Source organism: Crassostrea angulata, unplaced genomic scaffold, assembly GCF_025612915.1.
Source record: "Crassostrea angulata isolate pt1a10 unplaced genomic scaffold, ASM2561291v2 HiC_scaffold_235, whole genome shotgun sequence".
Classification (NCBI taxonomy): Eukaryota; Metazoa; Mollusca; class Bivalvia; order Ostreida; family Ostreidae; genus Magallana; species Magallana angulata.
Window position 1 is genome coordinate 99,027 of NW_026441788.1, and position 24,283 is coordinate 123,309.

General features: G+C 30.9%; 2 protein-coding genes across 5 annotated transcripts; both read right to left on the reverse strand.

Moving 5' to 3' along the window:
* Window positions 1-406: 406 nt before the first annotated feature.
* On the reverse strand, window positions 407-7,720 carry LOC128169851 (uncharacterized). Its single transcript, XM_052835900.1, has 6 exons — window positions 7,632-7,720; window positions 6,868-6,942; window positions 4,984-5,224; window positions 4,716-4,832; window positions 2,054-2,117; window positions 407-1,713 (listed from the first exon to the last, which is right to left on the reverse strand). Exons 2-6 carry the CDS (start codon window positions 6,916-6,918, stop codon window positions 1,659-1,661), a joined length of 528 nt encoding a protein of 175 aa, XP_052691860.1. The 5' UTR covers window positions 6,919-6,942; window positions 7,632-7,720; the 3' UTR covers window positions 407-1,658.
* A 7,280-nt stretch (window positions 7,721-15,000) lies between these two features.
* LOC128169853 (uncharacterized) lies at window positions 15,001-20,157 on the reverse strand. 4 transcript variants are annotated; one of them, XM_052835904.1, is made up of 7 exons: window positions 20,105-20,157; window positions 19,707-19,797; window positions 18,425-18,493; window positions 17,608-17,848; window positions 17,288-17,404; window positions 16,466-16,670; window positions 15,001-16,187 (listed from the first exon to the last, which is right to left on the reverse strand). In XM_052835904.1, the coding sequence occupies exons 3-7, from the start codon at window positions 18,476-18,478 to the stop codon at window positions 16,127-16,129; spliced, it is 678 nt and encodes a 225-aa protein (XP_052691864.1). In that variant the 5' UTR covers window positions 18,479-18,493; window positions 19,707-19,797; window positions 20,105-20,157; the 3' UTR covers window positions 15,001-16,126. The 4 variants fall into 4 exon arrangements, with proteins under 4 accessions (XP_052691864.1, XP_052691863.1, XP_052691862.1 ...); XM_052835903.1 differs by having other exon boundaries at window positions 18,425-18,499; XM_052835902.1 differs by lacking the exon at window positions 19,707-19,797 and having other exon boundaries at window positions 18,425-18,499; window positions 20,105-20,150.
* Window positions 20,158-24,283: the final 4,126 nt, after the last annotated feature.

Genomic DNA, 24,283 nt, shown 5'->3' on the forward strand with positions numbered 1-24,283 from the left:
CTTTTAAAGAAGGTACTTTATATCATTTGAGAATTTCAGGTAAATTTCATTTCTTTCAATTAGATATGATGGGATTAGCTCAAACCTCTGCATCGAACATACCGCAATCACTATCAAAGAATGCAACGAAGACTATAACTCGGTCCAGTGACTCATATTTTAATACTAATGAATCAATTTTCACAAAAACACCGCCTTTGGTGTTAAACCCGAAAAAAGAAGACCAAAAAACATCAATCAAAGTGTCAATCTTAATCCTCGGAGTTGTATGCGTCGTTCTGTGTGTATTGTATGTTGCCTCATATGCCATCAAGTCCAACGGAAATCCAGTCAATTCATTTACATTAGAAATCGAGGAAAGAGAGTTTGACCTGAATTGAATTTTAAAAAGATACAGAAACAGTATTATTACCATTTTATTTTAAACATACAAAGTTTCGATGTAGGGATCTTTTCTTAATGAAGTCTTAAAATATGATGTTTATCTGTCATTATATTATAAATGATAATATACAGAATAAATTTACATTGTACAATAACAAAATGCCTATTATATATATGTAATTTAGAAGTAAATAAAATGTACTTTGGATGATATATATTTCAACGTATTTGTAACAATAAAATGAGTTGATATATGAAGAAATACAGATATCTTCATCTATATCGCGGTGTAATTACTTGAAATATAATTGATATGAACACTGGTGTAAAATGTATACGGAAAAGGAAAAGGAACTATTTCCTCAATTGGAAAACCAATATACTTATACTCAGATTTTAATATATTATAAATAAGTTAAGAGGAAGAATCCAAAATCACCCATATACAGACGATTATTTATATTCTTGTTTTGTATAAACGTATAAAACTGTACATGTTTGTTCCGAAATTAAGAAATTCCAACGTGAATATACCTCCTCTAAAAGAAAGCAAGTGTATTGGTATGTATAGAATTACCATTTGATGAATATTGGTGCATTTAAGTGTGTCACTATCTGTTTACCCACGCCCCCAATAAAACAAAACAAATAATCGCCAATATGACAGTGACTGATTGATATGACTATACAATACTAAAACTTTAAAAACAACTCAATGTGTCAGATGGCTTTAGAGCCAACAATTTATTATATCATTCTAAGGATCTTTGAAAGTTACATATAATATCAATAATTATTTTGATGCAAAGAATTATCACTAAACCTGAAAAATTAAAGGCAACCTAACTGCATTAATCTTTAAGGAAACAATAAAAATGTATATATAATTAGATATGGACATGTAATATTTGATACCAAGTTATTAACATTATTCTTTTGTCTCAATATTTGCCTTGCTTTGCAAAGTTAATACTCGTTCAAAAAATCTTTTTCCTCAACTCATTTAATTCCAGATGAATAAAGCTTAAGCAGGTGACATCAAAGTATTATTTGTATTCTCTTGATCTAGAACATGATTGAAAAGGAATGCATGTACTGTACGTCCTCATTGGCCCATTAGTATTTTCTTTACAAACAAAATATTAAGTAACAATATCTACCACCAAAAAGCACAAACGTGATCAGCTTAATCTATCTGATAATGCATCATTTCACACATTATAAATCCAATCATACTCATATTGGGTAAATTTGAAGTAACAGTTTCGATCCAGTTAGACATATCTAAGCAAAACCAAACAAAGCACGAGCAGGTATGTTGTCAACAATCTGAAAGAAGAAACAAAACAAGTACTGTTATTTTCTTTCGCTGTCATCATACATGTATACATAAATTGTTAATACAAACGCACGCGAGGAATTAATATTCGCGTAATATCGCGTGAAGCAACACTCGCGAATTTCAAAATCTCGTTTCTATTCTCCTGACAATTTTAAAGTAGACGAAATTATAACAAAAAAAAATATGCTTGCAATTCTATATTTTTGCGATTTAAAACACGATAACGGGATCGTGAAAATACACTGTAAGTAATTGCAGAAATAAAGGACTTTACCATATGGAAAAATAGAGAATAGTGTGTTGCATTAAAACTTAGTGTACAATTACCTTTCTTGGGAGGAATTGGGTGAAAGAAATCGCCTATTGTACACCAAATCATAGCAGGACTGATCTATAGATAATCACAAATATTAAAAATACAGTGTTAAATGTTCACAAAAAACAAGTATGATAATCAAAGGTGGTGATAACAAACATTGTTTTAATTCAAACGTCTAAAGGGAAATACAAAAGAGGAGCAGAGCAGACAAGAGCCTATGCAAACATTAAAGGTAGGATCAGGTGCCATGAAGGAGTGAGCATCCCCTGCTGACCGGTCTCACCTGTCGTGTACTTTTTGTCGTAATCGGAAAAATGGAATAAATAGCAGACAATTTGGTGATTAATAATGGCTTTACAAGTAATATGAAAATCGTCAGTCATCATTAAACCTAACAGAAAATTGTATTTGCTGACGATTGTACAAAAATATATCGACCACAGAACTTACAAAATAATGACTTCAATCAAAACTGTTGATGATCTTGTTTTATCAACCAGTTTATCAGTAGCCCGCCGACTTTTAGATACTGTTAATAAGTAGAACAAACCTTTCGCATAAGGCACGTAACCGTTTTAATTTTGTTATACTAGACTTTGACACGGGTTGACATTGCTTATGATATCGGACATTTACGAAATAAATACATCGACACACCGCGTATCGTTGACATTTACATAACAATGAAAGCTTTAATATTACAATAATGCTATTAATTTCCATACACTCTGTTAGTTAGAATAATCTAACTGTGTCTCTGAACAGGCCCTCACTACAGTTTAAATGCCTCCCACATGGCCGTTATGTAGCAAAACATTGCAGAATTGTTCCGAAACGATTTTGTGGAGAAATTTGATGAAGCTGCATTGAAAATAACAGTCAAATTATTCTTAACAAACTATTTTGAGGCAGAAAATACCTTTCATCTAAAAATTTAATTCATATTATTAAAAAATTCAACACTTTTTAACCAACTTTTTTACTAGCTTCTAATTTGCACACCATGTTGACATATTTTCATTCCAAATGCGTTAGAGTTAGAGTTATCTCCCGTATTCTCTTTGATGAACAGAATGGATAGCAAAATTTCCATGAAAAATTACGCGTATTTGTATTATCATATCTGAGTTTATCTATGGAAATTTGATACTGTGGAAACATTTACTAAAGAGACTCCCGTGATTCAGCGTGAATTTAATGCGCACGCGGAAGATTGTAAAATCCAAAAAATCGAGATGATTTCCGGATTTTTAAAATGAATTTTCATTGTTTGTTTATTAGCGAAGCTTGATTGGGAAAAATAAAAACAAATTGGTCATCTTCAAGTACCAATAATGTTTAAAATATATAAAACAAAGCACAGTACTCTTCCGATTTCTCGGTATTAAAGCCCAAAAATTCGAGTCTATTATTTTAAGATAGTAGTATAGATAGCTCTTTAAAAACACATCAAACCTGTCAGCTGAGTCTAGTTTATAACAACAAAAAATAATCTTCACACATAAAAATATACATTGTACAAAAATGTATATGTGTAATTGTGATCAAATAACGTGGGTTTTTGTATATTTGAATTCTTGTTAATGATTTTTTTTTATACATGTACATGTACCCACAAATTATCATCAAGCAAACAACCCCACAGAAGAACAAATCAGTTTTAGTGTAAGTTTTTCTATATTGTTGACGTCACAGCAATCTCTAAACGCATTAATACAAACATAAAATAACCATCATTCTTATTTTTTGCCTTTCTCGAATCTTATTGTATGTGTTTATGTACATTGCTAAGAGTATATGAACTCGGTAGATACGTTATCATACCGTTTAAAACAAGCATGCTATTATCACGTGACAAACCAAGTTTGAATTCATGTAAAATGCATGTTTTACATAATGATTGCTGTTATTTTCCTTTTTAGTATGATAGTGAAAACACAGTTTAAATTCTGTGCAAACATCATTACAGAAACTAGAAATTAAATATGTTCCCTTCCAACAAAAAAATATTTTATGTCCGTAAGAAATCGATGATAACTGCGTAAGCGCGGGGAATCGCACATTACACACTGATAATTGTTTAAATGTCTTTATATTTTTTGTAGGACCGAAATAAAGCAGAAACAGCTGGATATGTCGAAGGAGCGGGCGAATATAAAAATCTAAACTTAACCCTTTGGTTATATGATAAATATTGATATCTACTGTTTCCTAAAAGTCATAATAGATCAGTGCGCTTGCATACTAAAGCATAGTAAAATGTAACGTTATCTTTTGATTTATTTTATTTATTTATTTTTTATTAAACACTAATAGAGCGCCCTATATATAAAACTCTAAGGTGCTGTACAACATAAAAAGTAAAACAATATAGATCACGGTCTATTTAAATGTCATAAGCTTTTATAAAAAGAAAAGTTTTCAGTTTTTTCTTAAAAATTCCTAACGAATCACATTTTCTTAAAAACGGAGGAAGGGAGTTCCATAGGGTAGACGCTGCTTTGTCAAATCATCTATTACCATGATTTTAATGTCCGGCATTGGGAAATAAAGGCATGCATTTAATTGCATTTTTTGCCATTAAGTATCATATCATATCATATTTTTAACTACTTTTTTATGAATCTATAAAACATGTGTCAGTTAACTAGGTCTAAAAATATAACTCACATTTATAAGCCTCTGCTGAATTGTAGATATTTGGACATGGCAAATTAAATTTTCTACAATCGGCATGATAGTTTTCCTGTATCAAAGCTCCATCTGTATTGAACTCTGCACAGTAGCCTAATTAAACATCTAAAATTTAATTGCATTGAACAATTTCTAACATACATAATACTATTGTTATTAAAGAAACCCCATAATTATATCTTCGATATTGATTTAAAAAAAATTAAAAAGTAACTTTTCTCCAGAAGAAAAACTTTGCATTTACCTAGAATGGAACGGTTCAGAGCACACACTTCTACAGTGGCATTCATCCAGGAATTTATCAGACAGTGGTACTGGAAAGTGTATCTTTGAGAATCTAAGCCCAAAGACTTTGAACACTCCTGTTCAATATAGTCACAATTCATTTTGCTCGCTGCCATATGCCAGGAAAGAGCGTCTCCGGGACAATGGCTGACATATCTTACAGAACTTATGGAGGATTGACATTTGGTGAATGCTGAAACCTAAATAAAAGTTTTAGTTTGTAATTTCCTGAACTCATTTGATCATTAAATATTAAACTCAAAGAAATCCATCATACCGTTATTATCTCTTTTGCCATATACCTGTAGATTGAGAAATCAATGCATATGAATGTTTCCCTTTCCTTTTTGATTACATAACTCGGGTACAGTCATGCCATTGTCCTACTCTGAATTCAAAACCTTTTGAAAAAAACAAATATGCATGCACAGCTATACTGTACGTGCATTGTAACCGTCTAAATTATTGAGATAATTTAAACGTTTTCCTATACATATTCCTAGTATATCAAACTCTGGAATTCGTCATAGGTCCCATGATTGTCCAAGTATGACATTTTTAAAAAATAATTATCAATACTATATCATGTTGTTTTAATCTCGTTTGTTTGTTTTTTGTTGTTGTTTTTTTTTTTGTTTTTTGGTTATTTATTTGTAAAAGATATGCACTCATTTTAATTTTGCCTTTACATAGTTAAGTTTTAGAAGAAGAAAAAAAAACCAATTGGAGTCTTAAATATACTGAAACTGTACTTTGAGTATTAAACAACTTGCAACTGCATAAAGTACAGATTTAATTCTAGAAAAGTTATAAAAAAATGTATAACTTCATCATGTGATTTCACATATAAAATATATATATTTCGTTGTGGGCGACGGCTGCGGACACCTTCTCCTTTTAAAAAAAATTAAAAGAAAATGTGGGGTTTTTTTTCATCATTTTTGACTAAATCTGCCATAATGTTAAAATATGCTAAAATGCAAAATATGCCATAATGTTGAAGTCATAATTATTTTTTGAAGCAAACAAAAAGTGTGTAACTTGATACTTTTTTCCCACGCATATTCAAGATGGTATATGTGTCTGTTCATGAGATTTAAACAACTTTTGAATTTTAGAACAAATATTGAAGGAAACTGTACCCTGTTCTTTATTCTTGATATAAATATATATTATAACAAAAAAGTTTAAGGGTATGAATTTACTTACAATGTCGTTAGTTTAACCAATAAACTATCAAATTTAAGGGAAAACAATGATTTATAAGGATTGTGAGACCAAAAAAAAATGTTAAAATGGTTTCGCATAATATAACAAATGCATAACCAATAGCCTACTCATATTTTAATATTGAATTTGTGGGACATTTGTTGTAGGATAACGACAATTAAATATTTGCTTTAATAGATACTACTAGCGACAGTTTTAGAACGCTTGAACTGCAATTTTTTTTGTTTTATAAACATATTTCCAAATTCATTTAATAATGATCATGTCTTTATAAAAATGAAATACACGTATGCTTATTCATATAAAATGAAAGGTGTACGGTTGAAAGGGTTGGATTTGGGTAATCGAACATAATGTATTATGGAATAATGAAATAAGGTATTATTCAATATATGCTTTAGTTTTATTTACACATACTCGTACATGTATAGACAAAAATGAATTTTAATGAGAAAAACTGCTCTATGACAAATACAGATACTAACTTAATGCAATGTTTAGCTTTATTAATTCTTAGCTTTTGAGTAACTCCGAACAGTTTTTTCGTGAATTATAAGAATGTTAAAAGACTTGCAAAATGCATTTACGTACATGTATAAGGAATACTATTTACCTCATTGTAAAATAAAACCATCAGAATCAGTAAGGAATGGCCGATCTTCATTTTCTTAGGTTTTAGATCAATGAACTGCAAAGAGATAATACACAATTTTGTGCGTGTTAGCGCAGAAAAAAAAATTACGATTACAAATTAACACGCAAATATTGTTAAAACAATACCAATCAATGATGACGTCTAAATTGCTATAATCAGCTAATTGCATATAACAAGCCCTGAATGTGGCATTGCATATCTTAAAATATGTCAATTTTAGTCTTTGTAAATTGCAATGTAAAGTTTGAAGTTTTATGTTAACATTCCATGATAATAATATGTATGTTCTTCAAATGCTATGTTTATACTAGTAATAATAAGTCAATAAATTGTTGGTTATGATTATTTATGTTTGATTTTAAGCTAAGAACCGAGCAACTATTTGCTATTACAGCGTGAGAAGTTTAAGTCATCAATAATTAGTACTACTTTATCTGATTTATCAAATGTGAATTACAATATTTTCCACCAAAGGCCTTCTGATAGATTAAATAAACCCACCCCTTCTCCTTTAATCTTGAAAGGATCTCGGCTCATAATCTAGCTCATAACAATTTTTTTTTGTTAGCAAAAGCTAAGGAGCGAAAGTGTCTTGGTATCAAATACATGTGAGTCGATTTTCCTGGTCATCTTTGTTTTATTTTAATATCGCGACGTATACATATCCATTATACAACTCATTGATGTGAAAAATAAAACCTTTGAACATTTGTTAAACTCACCTCATTTTAATAATGCCGTTAGATTGTATGATTTAACCTCCATGTTCTGTAATTTTTTTCCAAACAGTAAAACAAAATGGATGCGTAATATATGTGATTATGATGTAATCATCTAATTAGCTGCGGCAGTCAATAATGCCAGGAACGTAGCATTGTTTTTGTTAGTGATTGAGGTAGAAGTTGGGGAGACTAATTTGACTGAAATAATGCTATGCAGATTGAATGTTTTTACTTTTTAAAAAAATCTAAAATGTTGTCAAGATATTTTCCAGTATTTTATTTTAAGGTTTTAAATGTATGTTAAAAGTAAAAATCTCACAACTTTTATTTACTATCGTACATTGTAATAATATTATTTTATCAGGCTGCAATCATTTTGAAATACATTTACCAAAGGACTGATTTATTAAATATATTAGTCCGGGGTCACGATTTGAACAATTTAGAATCTTCACAATCTGAGGATGCTTGCATAGTTATACCAAAAATCATAGCATTGAAGTTATTAAGAAAAATATTTCATCCTGTGTTTGTACTGTTTTGTAATTATATACCCTTTGTTTCGCCTTTTATTTTAGCAATTTATAAGGGTCAGCTTTACAGACAAGACAAATTCTTATTAATCTGGTCCAGTGGTTCTAGAAAGAAGTAACAAGAAGTAACAAAATGTGAAAAGTTGATAGACAGACGGACGAACGGAGATACGGACAGACAGACATAGGGACGATGGACAACAAGTGATCAGACAAGCTCACTTAAAGTCTTCGGTTCAGATGCTTTCACATTAGCGACAATATGTAGATAAAATAAGCTTAATGGAGTCATACTTAAAATATATGTACAATAATGTATTATCAAACTCTGAATCCCTTGTGAGGCCAAAGAATCGTCCAGGTGTCAAAGTTTAAGCATTTTGTCAAATTGTTTGCATAGAAGTATAAAACCATACATTATAAAATTTCATTTTTTGTGAAATAAAAATTGTGGCCCCATTCTACCCGGGGGGATCACGGTTTAAAAAAAAATAATAAAACCACCTAAATCTACCTGAGAATGCACATGAACCATACAAGTTTCAGCTTTCCTGGCTTATAGGTTTCTGAAAATATTTTGAAAGATTTATTCTACATGTATATAATTGCTGTTTGTGAACTCGCACTCTATTTGTGAATTTGGATCCAGTTTGTCCTATATAGTTGTGACCACTAGTAGAGTACGTCATGCAGTACATTACAATATGTAGGTTCTTTGATTTGCAATTCATTGTTGAATTGACGTTAAAATGCATGCCTGTCTTTAAAAATATGGATGGGCCGGTTTGGAGAAAAGGACATGCCCCGCATTCTGGATCCTCGCATTAAGATACAGTTAGTTTAACGGGGTTTGAAGTGAATTTGGCTTTGGTAAGAACGTTCTTCAGATTTGAAGGTTGAGGTCTGCTGTGATGTATATCATTAGGCTGGATCTGATCTTGTAAGTTTTCCGATTGTTGTAGAATGGGAAAAAAATGTTTGGCTAATGCTAACATGCTATGATTTCTAGAGTTGTGGGTGAGAACAAAAGGAATTGTTCGTGTTGTTGCTTTCCTCGCGTTGTTTAACTGATATAAGTTCTGCAGTTGGTGTTTCTTTTGCCTTACGTATTGCTGATTCGATAAGTTGTGTAGTATATTTTTGTCTGGTAAGAAATATTGTAAGTTCGGACAGTCTTGTTTTTCTCCGTTCCTCATCTACAACGATGGTACACATTCGCCGGGCCATATTAATAGCAATGTTTCGTTTTCTGTGAGTAGGATGACATGAATCAAAAATCAAATATTGGCGAGAGTCTGTCTTGTAAAAAAGATCTGTAGTAATTTTCATTCCCTCTTTTATCAAATGTCTAAAAATGGTAATTCTTTTTCACTGATTTCAATTGTTAATTGTAGGCTGTCGTGTAGAGAATTAAGTATTTTGTGGAAATTTTGTAAGTGATTTTGTCTCAAAAAATGAAACAATCGTCTAGGTAACGTTTCCTGTTGTTTTTGATGTACATGGCACATTCGTCTCCAAAAAATGTTTTGCACTCTGGAATTAGTTTTTTCTTTGAAGTAACCAAGAACCAAATTGGTGTAAGTGGGAGCAACCTTTGTAGCAAAAAACTGCAGAATCGTCCCGATACGATTTTGAGAAAAATAATGAAGCTTTATTGAAAATAACGGTCAAATTATTTATAACAAACCATTTTGAGGTTGTAAATACATTTCATTAAAAAATTTAATTCATATAAATGAAGAATTCAACACTTTTTTGCCATCGTTTTTACTCTATTCAAATTTACACAGTGACGATGTTGACATTCGGAACTCTCGGGATTTGTCATATCAAATGTATTGAGTTAGAGTTATCTCTCGTATTTTCTTTTATGAACAGATTATTTACATGTAAGAAATTTTCAATGAAAATTAACACGAATTTGTATTATCGTTTCTGGGTTTATCCATCCAAATGTGATATTGTGGAAACACAAACTAATAAAAGAGCCTCCCGTGATTTAGCATGAATGTATTGCGCATGCGCAAAATTGTAAAATCCCCAAAATCCAGATGATTTCCTGATTTTTAAAAGGAATTTTCGTTGACTATTAATTACCGAAGCTTGATTTAGAAAATTTAAAAACAAATTGGCAATCTTCAAGTACCACTGATGTTTTAGAAATATAAAACAAAAGATTTTCAGATTTATCGGTCTTTAAGTCCAAAAATTCGAGTATATTATTTTTAAATTGTAGTATAAATTGAAAAATGACACTTATGTGATGATTTTGAATTTATATCATGTAATAAATACCATGTCATCAACTTTGATTTTACGGAGGCGCATGCTAAAGTGCGGCGCGTCGTTATTTTTCTTAAATTTTTCATGAGAAATACTTGCAAGTTCTAAGAAATGAGGTCAATTTCATCATTTTGAGATTAATTTATGAAAACAATTTGAAAACAACTATTAGAGTGTGCTAAACAACTTTTTGTGATAAAATACTTCAAAACTTAATCACAGGGATGATTTTACTTTATATTCAATACGAGTTTTGAAGTAGATCGAAATATACATGTAAATGATATGTTCACTGGCTCACACTCTGTTAAATAATCTTTGTAGATGATTACAAATAACCCAAACTATAACATAAAACTCGTCACAGTACTAGGACATTCCCTAAAAAATGTGTGCATGATAAATAATTTGTATTTCAATATGTAAAATTTTAGCAAGGTCAGCCACTACTTGTACCACATAAATTGTGCATTGATGACGAAGAAGAGTTATATTTTTCGTCATCAGCGATTTTTCATAGAGTTTTAGTGATTGTGACATAAAATTTAGAATTCGGTGTTCATAACAGTCAATCCAATTAGGTGCGTGATATATCTGGGCAAAGCACATTTGGGTGGGTTCGTCGTCCTTAAAAATTGTTTCACTTCTCTTTTTGATTAAAGATACTGGTTGAAAAGCGTTCTTTTGAAAAACAAATTAAATAAAATGATGCAATAGATTTTCTTTCCAAATCAAAATATACTTATACTTATTAGTTTAATCTCTATGATGTAAAAATGACAATATGCATGTAATTGACTTCTTTATTTCGGGAGCATAATTATGTCAAAGGTCGGTGTGTCGTTATTTTTCGTCGATTTTTCATGAAATGTACTGTGCAAATATAAGAAAAAAGGGTTATGTTCATCATTTAGAGGTTGATTAATGACACAGAACAAGTATTAGAGTGAAGAAGAAACAACTTTAAAACGTAACCACACGTTTTTTAACACGAGTATTAAAGCGGATCGAAATGTAATTGATTTGTTCAAAGGCTTAAACTGAGTTAACTTATCTAGTATGCAGATGGGTATAAATAACTAATATAAAGCCCCCTACAGTACTGACATTACTCGACCATGACCATTTTGTTGAAAAGCGTGCAACGCGTGTTCGAAATGTTTTTCGGAGGTGTATTTAAAAACCACTCTATTTGATAACGAATCGATTCGATCGGTTTCTTGCAATTAGCGTCTTATAAAAAATAAAACAAAATTAGTTAATTGCGGCGCATGTCTACCCAAGAACCTTAAAGATCAGTTGACGCGGTTTAAGCAAAACGCGGTTCACGATAGGTTTCTTTTACAATATTTGCTTATTTACATTTTTCAGTGATCATTTTAATTTGCCTTTGATAACACTACGTATCAATGTTGAACTATACAGTGCAAACAATTCATATTAATTGCCTGTACGCAGTACAGATAAGGCTACCCATCGCTTTAATATGCTAATGAAGGGATGATGAGATATGACGTCTTTTAAAGGTCTTTCGAGTGTCGCATGACGTCATTGGGAGCATTCCGGAGTAATTTACCGTTATCGTTTAGAATATTAGTGTTATGTGATGCATTGTATTGCCAATATTTCTTGATTTAACTTGTGTTTTACACATTTTAAGCCCTTTAAAGTGAAATGACACTAAAGTTTAACAATCTATAAAGAGTAGTTAAAGTTGAAATCGCTGAATTCATTGAAAAACTGATAAAACCGTACATAGGAAAAGTTGACAGAGACTACAATTCATATTTTTTTACCTGGCAAGGTAAATATTTCTTTGCAGATTTCAATAGGAGATATGACGAGTTACAAATGTACAAATTTTTAGTGAGTGTGCACCATTATTTCAAAAGTTATAGACGGTTTATGTTGCTAAACTGTACTTATTCATGGTTGAAAATTGCATCAGAATTCACTCTAATTGTGATAGCTTGCACACTGGCAAGTTTAAATTAAATGGTCTTTTAATGTTAAAATACATAAAATAAAGTGTGCAATTAATTTCTTTAAAAAAGTACTTTATCATATAGAAATCAGTAAAAAAAAAATGAAATTTGATTGGAGAGCATTCGTACCTGTGTTAGCTCCTATAGCATGAACAAAATATTTGCAACATACCAATATTTAAGTTCAATTTGATTGTTTACATATTAGTCTTCAAATTACAACAAATATCACACGGATTTAACCATAAAAACATCAAGGGTTGAGAAGCCTTAAGATATGCCCTGCCTCCGCGGTGGCGTTAAGGAAGAATATGGAATCTGAGTTGCATGTAATTCCGTGAAATCATAAATCTTAGTTAGTATGTACATATTCAAATATCTAAGCAACGAAACGTAGACCAAAAACAATTAAAAAATACACATTGATGACGTCATGACTGAAAGTTGAATGTCGTGTGAATTTGATCGGAAAGCATTGTAAACATATTCAAAATAAAACAAAATAGAACTCTAATAAAGTATTGTGGTGTGATATATGGAGAATTGAACATAAGAATACTGGGAGAGATGTTAGTTTGATCAATCATTCGCTATAAGGTATGTATATTTGCTTTTATTTCTCGGCCAGGCTTTCCTCTGTCGTTGTTTACGATATAAAAATCCGACTAGAACAACGTTACCCCGTATATATTGAACTTGAAATTTTATTCGTATTCGTAGTTTGATCAATGCTTAAATTAAAAAGTGCTGCTGGAATCCCATGTTTTGTGTTGTTTTGATGCAACATACCGTTTTCCGTGCAAACTTTATAAAAGTAGGGGAGGTTTTAAGACAGCCGGATGAATAACTATTTAATTAAGAAGAACATAGAATTCTAGCAGCGGTTTTGATTAAACTGAGATGCTTTGCCTTCACTTGGTATGTTTATTTTATTTTGGAAACCGCGGGATAGTGTTGTTCTATCACATTTTATGTAAAGGAATATACGTAAGCTATTTATAGTTGTCACGTGATAATGCACCAATGTGGCAGTAATGTACTACCCGATATTATTGCACTGGTATCTATTTTAAAGGATAATATTAAGTTTTTCATATTATTCAAAATAGTTATTTAATGTCACGATTTTGAGTAACAGTCAAAATAAGACGCTAAATTGCCCATATGCTTCCTTAACACCCCCGCGTCTGTATTTCCATGTATGAAAAATATACCAGAAACAGGAGTTTTGGCCAAAAAAATACGTTTGATTTAATGCTTAATGAGAAAAAAAAGTATAACTAAAAATCACTTATATATCTATAAACTTACAACAACGAAAATATACGAAGAATTGCCATGACACATCTGTCGTATGGGTATGAATCTGCGTCCTAAAAGCGCTCGTCAGGCGCTGTATTTAATGTAAACACCCGCACGTGTAGCTGGTGTTCCCGATGATAGCGGTCTTTTGATGATTGATCAGGTATGTAGAATAGATGTACAGTGTATATTTGTAATGGACCAGACAACCAAGTAATTTTTTTTTATTGAGTTTTTATGCAGTGGTTTAATTTCTGATCAACTTATTGTGTTGTTTCGTTCAAAATATAAGAAGAGACTGCATAGTTTTTATGTATACAATGTATTCATGTAGGTTTAATTTATTATCTGTCCGTTAAATTGTTAATCATTTTCATCTGGAACCAATCGACACGATCGAATCATTTCATAGCATTTGAGCTGACAATACTAAGCTTACACAACAGTTGTTTGGTGTGGGTTTTTTTCAATTTGTAATTAAACACAGAGTAAGACTGTGACAGCTGGTTGATCTACCAAAAATCAGTACAGTACAGGTTAGAGGATTATATACAGCTATTTTTATTTTCTGAAATTCAGTTGATCCATTGATGAAGAGCTGACCAATAACATATTGCTGCTGTATTGAAAATTCTTCTATGACAGCTTATTTTTTTTTTTTTACAAAAAAGGGTCAGGGAGTAATTGATATAAGATGCTCATGCACATTAATTCTTATTACAAACGTATTATATCACTCATAACACTGTTTGAAATCTTGTTACCTTGATTCACATTTATGCTTTTGTACTATTGATAATGAGACGCCAATTGATAAACAAATAAATGTATGTTACTCAATGTGATTTACTCTAAATGAGGTATCTATATAAACATGGTATGTTTGTTTGGAATATGCATTTGTAACTTTTACATTATACTTAAAGTGTTGGTCAATTTACCCATCCATGCAATAATTGTGCAAAATAGATATAGCTTTTACAGAATGTTCAAATTAATTACTGTTTATACAACGGAATCATGTTTATGTCAGCTGGTATCTGATTTGTTTTGGGATTTAAATAAATGATGTTCTTACTGGTGACATTTTACCCGCACACTTATCCTTAGAATATTCAAGATGAAAATGATAACATCAAAAACTTCAGTAAGAAGTAAGTTAGTAAAAAGATCAGTAAGACTGTGTTTTTTTTAAGAAAGAAGAGAGTAGAACTAAGAAGTCAAACAATACACAAACTGCAATCATATTATACATAACATATCTTTTTATTGTAATTGTTGTCTGTGTATGCATATGTCGAGTGCACATTTTGTAACAAACTTTTATCATTTGAAACTTTCAGAAAGTCCTTTATCTTCTAAAATAAATAAAACAAATGAACCAAATAATTCCTTTTTTTATTCATAATTTTGTTTTTGAGACATTAACTTAAGTCAGCTATTAAATATTAGATTTCTATATGCTGTTTGCATGCATAGAGGATGTAAAGGGGGTTGGCAGGGGGGGGGGGGGGTCTTCATCTCCTTACATAAGAAAATTCAGAATTATTTAAATTGTATGTATTGATGTGAACCAAAAATGGCTTTCAATCGCCTTCTCACAAGATCTATACACCCTCTTTTCTTTCTCGCTAATGAAAAATATGCAATTTATTTTTTGAATTAATATATGCAAGTCATCCCATCTTCAAATAAATAAAAATAAATGGGTAACCCCTTAATCAGTTTGCATGTACATGTGGGGAATTAAAAAAAAATGTCAATTTTAATAAGTGCTAAAAATAAAATGTAGTACAAAGGTGCATGTTGTTGAATGCTTAAATTATGGGGGAGGGGGGAAGGTCTTATACATGAGCAAATCCATAGTTCACCTGGAATATTCTAATTCATTGAATTCACAATTCACATACTTGTATGTAGTAAAATACCTCGGTCCCTGGCACCCGGGAAATAAGATATCCCTTGGACCACCCCGCCCCTCGAAAATTTGGTAAAAAGTTGGTAAAAAAATGCAAATATTTTGCTTATTTGACATATATATATAGGTTATTTTTCATTATATCTTTCATCATCAAATAATTTATAGTTAATTTGAGTAATTTCCAGATGTGTTATTCCACCTTCAGATCATAAATTTTCAACATATTTCTAAATCTTATCATTTTTTTTTTAAACATGAGAGACAAAGTAAACATATGCTCACTAAAATGATTTGTTTTAAACATGGGATTATAAATAGTAAACAACATATATGTTAAATGAAAAATGACAATAGCAAACTGTCAGTATAAATCATATACATGTACATGTAAATAAGTTTATAAAATTATGAGGTTTGTTACTGACTGACTACAGAAATATATTGCGTTGACATCTGGTGTATTTTCGTGTGTCATATGATAAGGATCCGGAGGAGAATTAGAAGTAATAGCATCAAACGGTTTCCAGTCAAACTTGAAAAAGAAAAGAAAACTTTAAATGGCTTTTATGCATCAAACAACTAATCTCGATTTAAGATTAACATTTATTTTATTCTTTTTAATGTTAGTTCCTCTTCACTCGGATTTGTAAAAAAAAATATCAACCTCGCTGATCTGACACAGTTTTTCTAACTTAGACACCCAGTTGCATCAGAATCATGATAGTGCAAATCTTGAAAACATGTAAGCACAAACACGTCAGATCAATACATTCTTATATAAAGCATAATTATATTGCCGTTTTGTTTTACCAATTTGAATAAGCTGTGGGTCCTTTCACAACAGCTTTATTGACCTCTCCTGTTCCATCAACCTCTGCAGAGGCATCTATCTCTTCAGCATAATCAATCTCTTCAGCATCATCAATAACTGCAGTATGATTATCATTTTCTTCAGCTTCAACTTTTTTGTTTTGAATTTTACGTTGTTTGTATACCAACTCATAACAATATTGATCTAAACAAAAACAAAATAATTTGTTAATAAAATGAATCGAATCGACTCTTCATAAATTTAATCTGACTATAAAATATTTGATTACTCATACATGAACATGTTAGTTTGTCAAAATAATGTTTTGCCTGTTCCGCTCGCGGTATACATGTACATGTACATATTGTTATAATTAAATTCATTTTTGTAAGCCATAACATTTTATGCTGTTACAAATAATGATAGTAAATGCTTATATAGCCAATAGATGTTCCCTCCCAGAAACTTTACATTGAATAAGATCAACTCATTATATTCATATAAAACCAGAAAAATCAAAAGAAAAAAGAAGAAACCATGGCCGGTAATGATTAATTCTATACTGAAATGAATAACATGTTTAAACTTGTTTCTAAACCATTAAGATAGTATGCTACATATACATGTACTACTGTTTCCAATACATGGATTTCTAATTTACGTGCATGGCGTTTAACACATAGACAGAACCTGGTGACTCCAAGTAAACAGCAATTGATCTTACCCCTTAAGCTTCTTATTTCTTGGTAGCAATCTTCTCAGAATGCATCTAATGTACTTATATTATTTGAATAAAGAACACACATAAGAAGTCAACTTGCATCTGTAGGCTTTTGTTGAGTGGTAATATTGCGGGCATGGTGGGTTGTACTGTTTGCAATTTGCATCAAAGTTTTCCTGTACTAAGGCTCCATTTGTATTAAATTCTGCACAGAAACCTACATTAAATTTATAGAAAGAAAAAGAACCTAATCAATCATGACCATTTTACGAAAAATGAATAAATGAAAAACGTGCAACATTTTAAATTACAATATTTATATATAGAATTTACACATTAAATTTATAAAGGGAGGACAATTTTTTTGTGTACGAGTACATGTACATTTATCATCATTAATTTTCATGAACATATTTTTACCCAGAATATAGCGACTCAAAGCGCAAACTTCCAAAGTTTCATTCATATGAGAATTTATGAGACAGTGATATTGAAATCGGTGATTTTGGGTGATTAATCCTAACGACATTGCACAATTCTGTCTTCTTGATTCACAATTCATTTTTCCCGCCCTCTCCTTCCAGGAAACTTCGTCAGTAGGACAACTGGTCACATATCTCACTGTAAGCATTGATTCTTGACAAGGCGTGTAAGCTGAAATCTATAAATAAATAGAAAAGGTTTTAAATATGATATCAAATTGCTACATGTAGTTTATTGACACTACGGAGAATTGTTTTTAAAAAAATATTTACTATGTGACAAACATAATGTTTAACGCTTTTATAATCCATCAATAATTGCTTCTGCAACAGTTATTATTTTGACAGAGTTATGGTAACTTAATTCTACAGGTCCCCTTTTCTTTATATCAATATACAGGCATCTCTCACATGCTATTTCTTATACAATAAATATTAACAGCAAGAACAATTGTAGTTAAAGCTAATGTTTGTTGTTGCCTTAATCTTTTAGTTATATGTCAAATATGATACACCTGCACTTATGTATGAATATCGTTAATACAAACAAGGTTTTTGGGGGTTTTTTCACTTTAAATATTCCTTTGATCGTTTGCAATTGAGGCTCAAAATATTAAATATTGACTTTTTGTGAATACACTTTTTTTGTGTTCAGCTTTGTTTTAATAGGCTTTTTAATTTGATGGATCTTTTAGATATGCATGCATATGTATTACTTTTGAAAGTTGATGTGCAATATTCAAAAGATACAGTACCTCCTTCCACGTGTAAAAGAACACCAAGTTAAGTAAAGCATATACTGGTCGCATTTTCGTCTTTAATATCTACAACTGAAAATGTGTATGTATTTTATGTTCCGTCTATTCAAATCGAATGCCCCCGTTCGTTTTGGTTAATTTGATATATCGCCACCCTTAACAGTTTATGTAATTGGGTCATGATGCGTGATGAATAAAACCAAGTCAATTGCAGGGTTCGATTCCTTTTAACAGTAAAAGGCAACCAAAGAACCTTAAGAGAATACTCTGTCCATCTACAATTAATACGTCAATAAAAACGGTATCTAAATGTGGAGACGTACGATGCGGCACGTGTCCGTTTTTAAAACAAGGCAGCTCGGTTGACTTCAGAGGAAAACAATTCCACATAAATTCGGACATGTCATGTCATTCCAAAAATTTAATATATACCATTATATGTGATGGTTGCAACAAATTTTATATCGGCGAAACTTGGACAACATTAAGAACAAGAATCCGGGTGCATAAACAGCAAATTAAAGACCCAGAGTACCGGAAAATAAAACTCAGCGAGCACATCGATGTATGCGGAGGCGGGCAATTTAAAGTGTTTCCATTTTATAAACTTTTTACAGAGAGTGCAACGGAAAGAAGAGAAAAAGAAAGACATTTTATTCAAACTTTAAAACCTTGCCTCAACAGACTGCTATAATATAACTTTTTTATGTATTGGGTATATATTTCATTGAATTACCCTAAAGATTACGCGGAAATATCCCTGTACTACGTTAACTTTAATTAACTATGACGTCATTGTATTGTAGACGTCACCAAGTAATGTAATTGTTATTTTAAAAACGTCTGAAGATTGAATGAAAGCGCTAACGTTTTACTCTGTGTTGTCTTTCGTTTTTCAAATTTTCTATATATAAAACCGGACACTGCGATATTTTTTGGATTTAACTATATATATATATATATATATATATATATATATATATATATATATATATATATATATATATATATATATATATAAACAAACTCCTACAAACCCCTTTTCAAGTGATTAATTTGATATTAAACTTTGCGTTCCGTTACGCCTTTCCTTCCGTTTTACATTCCCCGTTTTAGTTACATCCATACATTACATGAAACTGAAAGTCGTCTATTTTAAGAAATTGGAAACTTCCTGTCTCAAACAAAAACAATCAGGCTAAGAGAAGTTCAGCAGTACATGTAACAAATCTGTAGCTAAACAAGACATAAGAAACACTTGTTATGAGATTTTACTTACATATAAAAGTAATGACGGTTCGCTCTCAGATTTGCCTGACTCATCCGCATCTGTCTTGTGTACACTATACTACTTGGATAAGGCGGTTTTACTGTTTTTGTTTTGTTTTTGTATTTTAGTAAAAAAAAAAAACAACTGAGATATTTTTTATCGCATCAACAGATACATAAAGATATACGTCATACGATTGTCTATATACACAAATAAATATGATATATATATTCAGCTATAAAACCTTTTTTTGTGTACATAATTTTGTAAAATAAATTATGACAATTCAAGTTAAACTGGGTTAAATCAAAGGAATATTAAGAAGTCTTTACTAATCTATGTTTAACATTTAACCATAATAAAAAAAACACCACTATTTAACAACGTAAATTATAACATATACTCACTTTAAATACGTGCCTTGTACATGTTACACTTAACATCCTGAATAAGATCATACGGCAGCGGGGTGATGAATATATATATGCTACTTTAAATATAAAAATAGAAGCTGACGTGGTGTTATTTTTTTTTTTCTATGTCTACGAGAGAGAGAGAGAGAAAGAGAGAGAAAGAGAGAGAGAGAGAGAGAGAGAGAGAGAGAGAGAGAGAGAGAGATTAGCATCGAATATAATCTAATTCTGTAAACATGTAAATATTGAGGAACAGTCTTAATAATCTACCACCTAGAAAAATGCTTAATTTGACTTGATCTTAACCTTAACAACAGTTGTCACATGAACATTTGATTTTTTAAAAGTATTTCAAAATTAGTTTGCATTTAACGTTTAAGCTAATTGTAAAGATTTTGATTTTTTTCTCTCGAGGAACCCGACATTAATGAAACTGGTAAAAGACAAAGTGCATAAAATAAGTACAATTTTACGTTTTATCAATTGCACAATGAGCTGTGATAATGAATGGCAAATAGTTATTTGAAAGAAAGAGTTTTTTCATTTCTTTTAAAGGTGATAACAGATATAAGCACATGTAGATACATTTAGTTATTTAAACAATAAAATGGACGTGAAGGTGGCGACATTGCAGAAAACATGCATAAACTGCGTTTGCGGGTTAGGTAATTTTTTTGTTGCAATAATCGTTACGTTCAGAACCCGCATAAATCACCAAAGAAACCATTTTATTTTTCATATTTAGATCTTTTTTCTTAGATCGGTGTAGGCTTCGACCAATTATTAAACGGGGAGTGCATAATCTAGTCTTGTCAGTTTCAGTTGCTATAGGTTTCCGCCATTCGATAATTTGGGTTTGTTGCTGTTTCTATAAAGCTACGAATTTAAAGATACAAGTAGAGGGAATCATATTCGAGCAACTCACCCAAAAAGCCTTATGTTCGTTAAAGATTGATTGATAATTAAGAATCAATACAGATAACATTTTTTTTTAAATCGGAATTTTTTACCTGTGAAATAAATATGAGGGAATCATGCGAGAGTTCTACTCTGGCAAATTGATCGCATAACCTTAAAACACGACTTGCATTGTTTTTGTTCATATTGTTTTCACTGTACATGTACATGTGGCAAATAATTGTTTGAAAAATGACAATATTTTGAGATTTCTAGTTGGATAAAAGCAGTAGATATTGTATGTGATATGTTTTTTTCTGTGCTTTTAATTGGACTTGAACAGTAGAATATGCGAGCACGCACTTTTAATTATGGCGTCACTTACGTTAAATGATGTCATTTTAAATGAATAAAATTGAATTGAATTGAACAAATTTTATTGATTAAATCAAATGGGGTAGACACAAGTTCTAAATAATTAGGTAGCCTTCTCCTATATGTAATAATAAAATTTTATAAATATTGCCAGTAATAACGTTAGATATGAATACACATAAAGATACACGAACAAACAGTCTACTGCATTTACATTTTGAAAAGCGACCACATTCACCGAGAAGAAATTGTACCGTCTTGAAAGTTTCAGTGTTTTGTGTATTTGTCAAAGAATAACCCCCCCCCCCCCTCCCCCCCCCCCCTTAAATGTAAATGAGCGTTTATAATGTGTACATAACGTAATGCCAATAGCTTATTCATTAAAAAATTCCAAGCTCTTGTATACTTTTTACAGACAAAAAACAAATGATATGCATCTTCTAATAAGCCACACAAACAGTTTGAACTGGCTATTAAGCTACAGCGGAATAAGTCAGATTTTGAAATACAGCTGTGTCTCAATCGTGTATGAGTAATGTTTAAAAATCGTTTTCCAATTGAAAGATGTTTCTCAGGTTTTACCGTATGAAAAGCTGTCTCTTGTATATAGTACAATGTTTTGTATATAAGTAGGTACGAATTTATTGTGCATACATACATGTAGTTATTAAAGCCTTAGTTCTTCTGTGTTCCAAAGGTTCCCAACCTGTTTAAAAAAATTGAGTTTCTTGAAGAAAAACCTGTGAGCCCAACTACTATTCTTGCAGCATTTAATTGAACCTTTTCACAATTTCTCTATGCCCATCTGTGTGCAACCAGCCCAAACTTCAGCAGCATATTCTAATTGTCGTCTAATAAAAGATACATACATTTGTGATAGAATTTCTCTTGAACAGAATTTTTTTTTTTAAGTAACTTCAATTTTTGTGAGCTTTTTTAACCATGTTATCAATAGGTTCTGATAAACTTAAGATTAAAGATTATCATAACTGTTTACCCAGATGTTTGTGTTTAGTAACATATTCTATTTGACAAATTAAAAAAAAAATAATTAGGAAATTGATGTATATATTTCAAATGGAAAAATAAAGCTTTCATTGGTTTTCTGAGGATTGAATTTCAACGACCATTATTTTGACCATTCATCTTATATTTTGAGGTCATGATTAACATTTTGCTCAACAATATTAATATTATCCGACCATTGTTGTAAAGAGATGTCATCAGCATATAATCTACATACAGATACCATATTTTCAGCCACATCATTTACATACAATAAAAATAATGATGGCCCAAGTACTAAGCCCTGAGGAAAACCAGCTTTAACATGGCCTACGGAGGAAAAATGTTTCTATACATTATCATTTCTGTTCTGTTGCTTAATTAACTCTCAAACCAATCCGTATGTTTCCACTAATGTCATACATATTCAATTTATAAATTAGACCTTTGTGCCACACTCGATCAAACGCTTTTGAAAGATCGCAAAACACCATACAACAAAATTTGCCTTCAGCAATACTTTTAACAATCGAGTGGTATATTTCTAATAGTTGGTTCATTGTAGAATGACCTGGTAAAAACCTGCTTGATATTTGTAAAAGAGTTTCTGCGTTAAATAATATGCATAGTGGTTTTGAGATGGTATCTTTACATGATTTGAACATCAAGTCAGGTCCAACTGCCTTATTAACTGGAATGATAGATCTGTAATCTCATGCTCTTGTATTTTTATTTCTGAAAAAGAGTTATTAAATCAACACCCCCTTAAAACGGAAAGGTCATGGTTGCTGTCATCTAAGAAAGTAATAGATGGAAAGTAATTTTTAAATAACTTAATCTTATCAGTGTCTGAAAATTCATAACCCCTTTATCACTGTCCATGGTATATCGTATTGGTGGGATGTCATGTGTTAGTTTAGTGTGGAAACAATATTTCAATAAATTCCAGTATGTTTTATTGTCTAAGCTAGCATCCTTAAGATGATAATCTATTAATAGTGTCATAATAGTTTGCAATCGCATGTTTTTTCATGTTTCTTATTCTCCGAGAAATAACCCCGTCATTTTGAATCGCTTCGTGTGTCTATTGGTTTCATCATTCATTATATAATTCTAAACTGATTTTCAGTGCAAGATATTTCATTTTTTAAAGTAGTTGATCTTTATTTCATGTATTTACATGTAATACTGCTATGAACAAGAACTCGATCGTATCAAATATAAACAACACATGTTCCATGGAATCATTTGGGTCGCAGACTTCATTATTTTCTTAAAATGATACATGTAGAAATTTTTATTTTTCCTTTAGTTAATTTATGAAAAAATCATATATAAACCACAAAAGTGCAATCTTTAATATTTTAGATATGCATTATTTTCATTATTGTTATCTTTCAAACCATAAAAAATGCAAAAATCACTAAATTTGAATAGACCCAAAGTCGGCCCCGTGGCACAGAAGTGGTTACTTATTACAAATAAAGATTAAAGCTTAAGTTTGTATCCGTTAAAGAATAAAACCAAACTGTTAATCCAATTCATATACCTTTTTCTTTCAATCGGCCTAAATCGGCCCGTGGCACTAAAAATATGTACATACATGTATAAATATCAAATCGGTCCAAATTAGCCCTGTGGCACATGAATGGTTAAAACACGCGAGCTGTTACACAATTTTCAAAATAAATCGCCTATATTTATCGATGTAAACTAGGCTTTAAAAATATGTTATGCCTAAGTTCTGCAATTTAAACGCTGTCTTCTAGACTAAACATGCATATATTCACTTTATTTAATATTCTTTTTTTGCTAAGGATTTTGTTCCAACATTAATCAATACTTACATCATACTTATACATTATACACAGCAATAACCCTCTACCCCCAAAATAA

Coding starts and splice junctions, on each gene's coding strand:
- LOC128169851 (XM_052835900.1), bottom strand. CDS start 6,918: ATGAAGATCGGCCATTCCTTACTGATTCTGATGGTTTTATTTTACAAT. Junction 5,225..6,867: donor TGGTTTTATTTTACAATGAG/GTAAATAGTATT, acceptor ACTTTTATTTAG/GTTTCAGCATTCACCAAATG. Junction 4,833..4,983: donor TCTGAACCGTTCCATTCTAG/GTAAATGCAAAG, acceptor ATGTTTAATTAG/GCTACTGTGCAGAGTTCAAT.
- LOC128169853 (XM_052835904.1), bottom strand. CDS start 18,478: ATGCGACCAGTATATGCTTTACTTAACTTGGTGTTCTTTTACACGTGG. Junction 17,405..17,607: donor TTTGAGTCGCTATATTCTGG/GTAAAAATATGT, acceptor AATTTAATGTAG/GTTTCTGTGCAGAATTTAAT. Junction 16,671..17,287: donor CTCAACAAAAGCCTACAGAT/GCAAGTTGACTT, acceptor GTTTTTGTTTAG/ATCAATATTGTTATGAGTTG.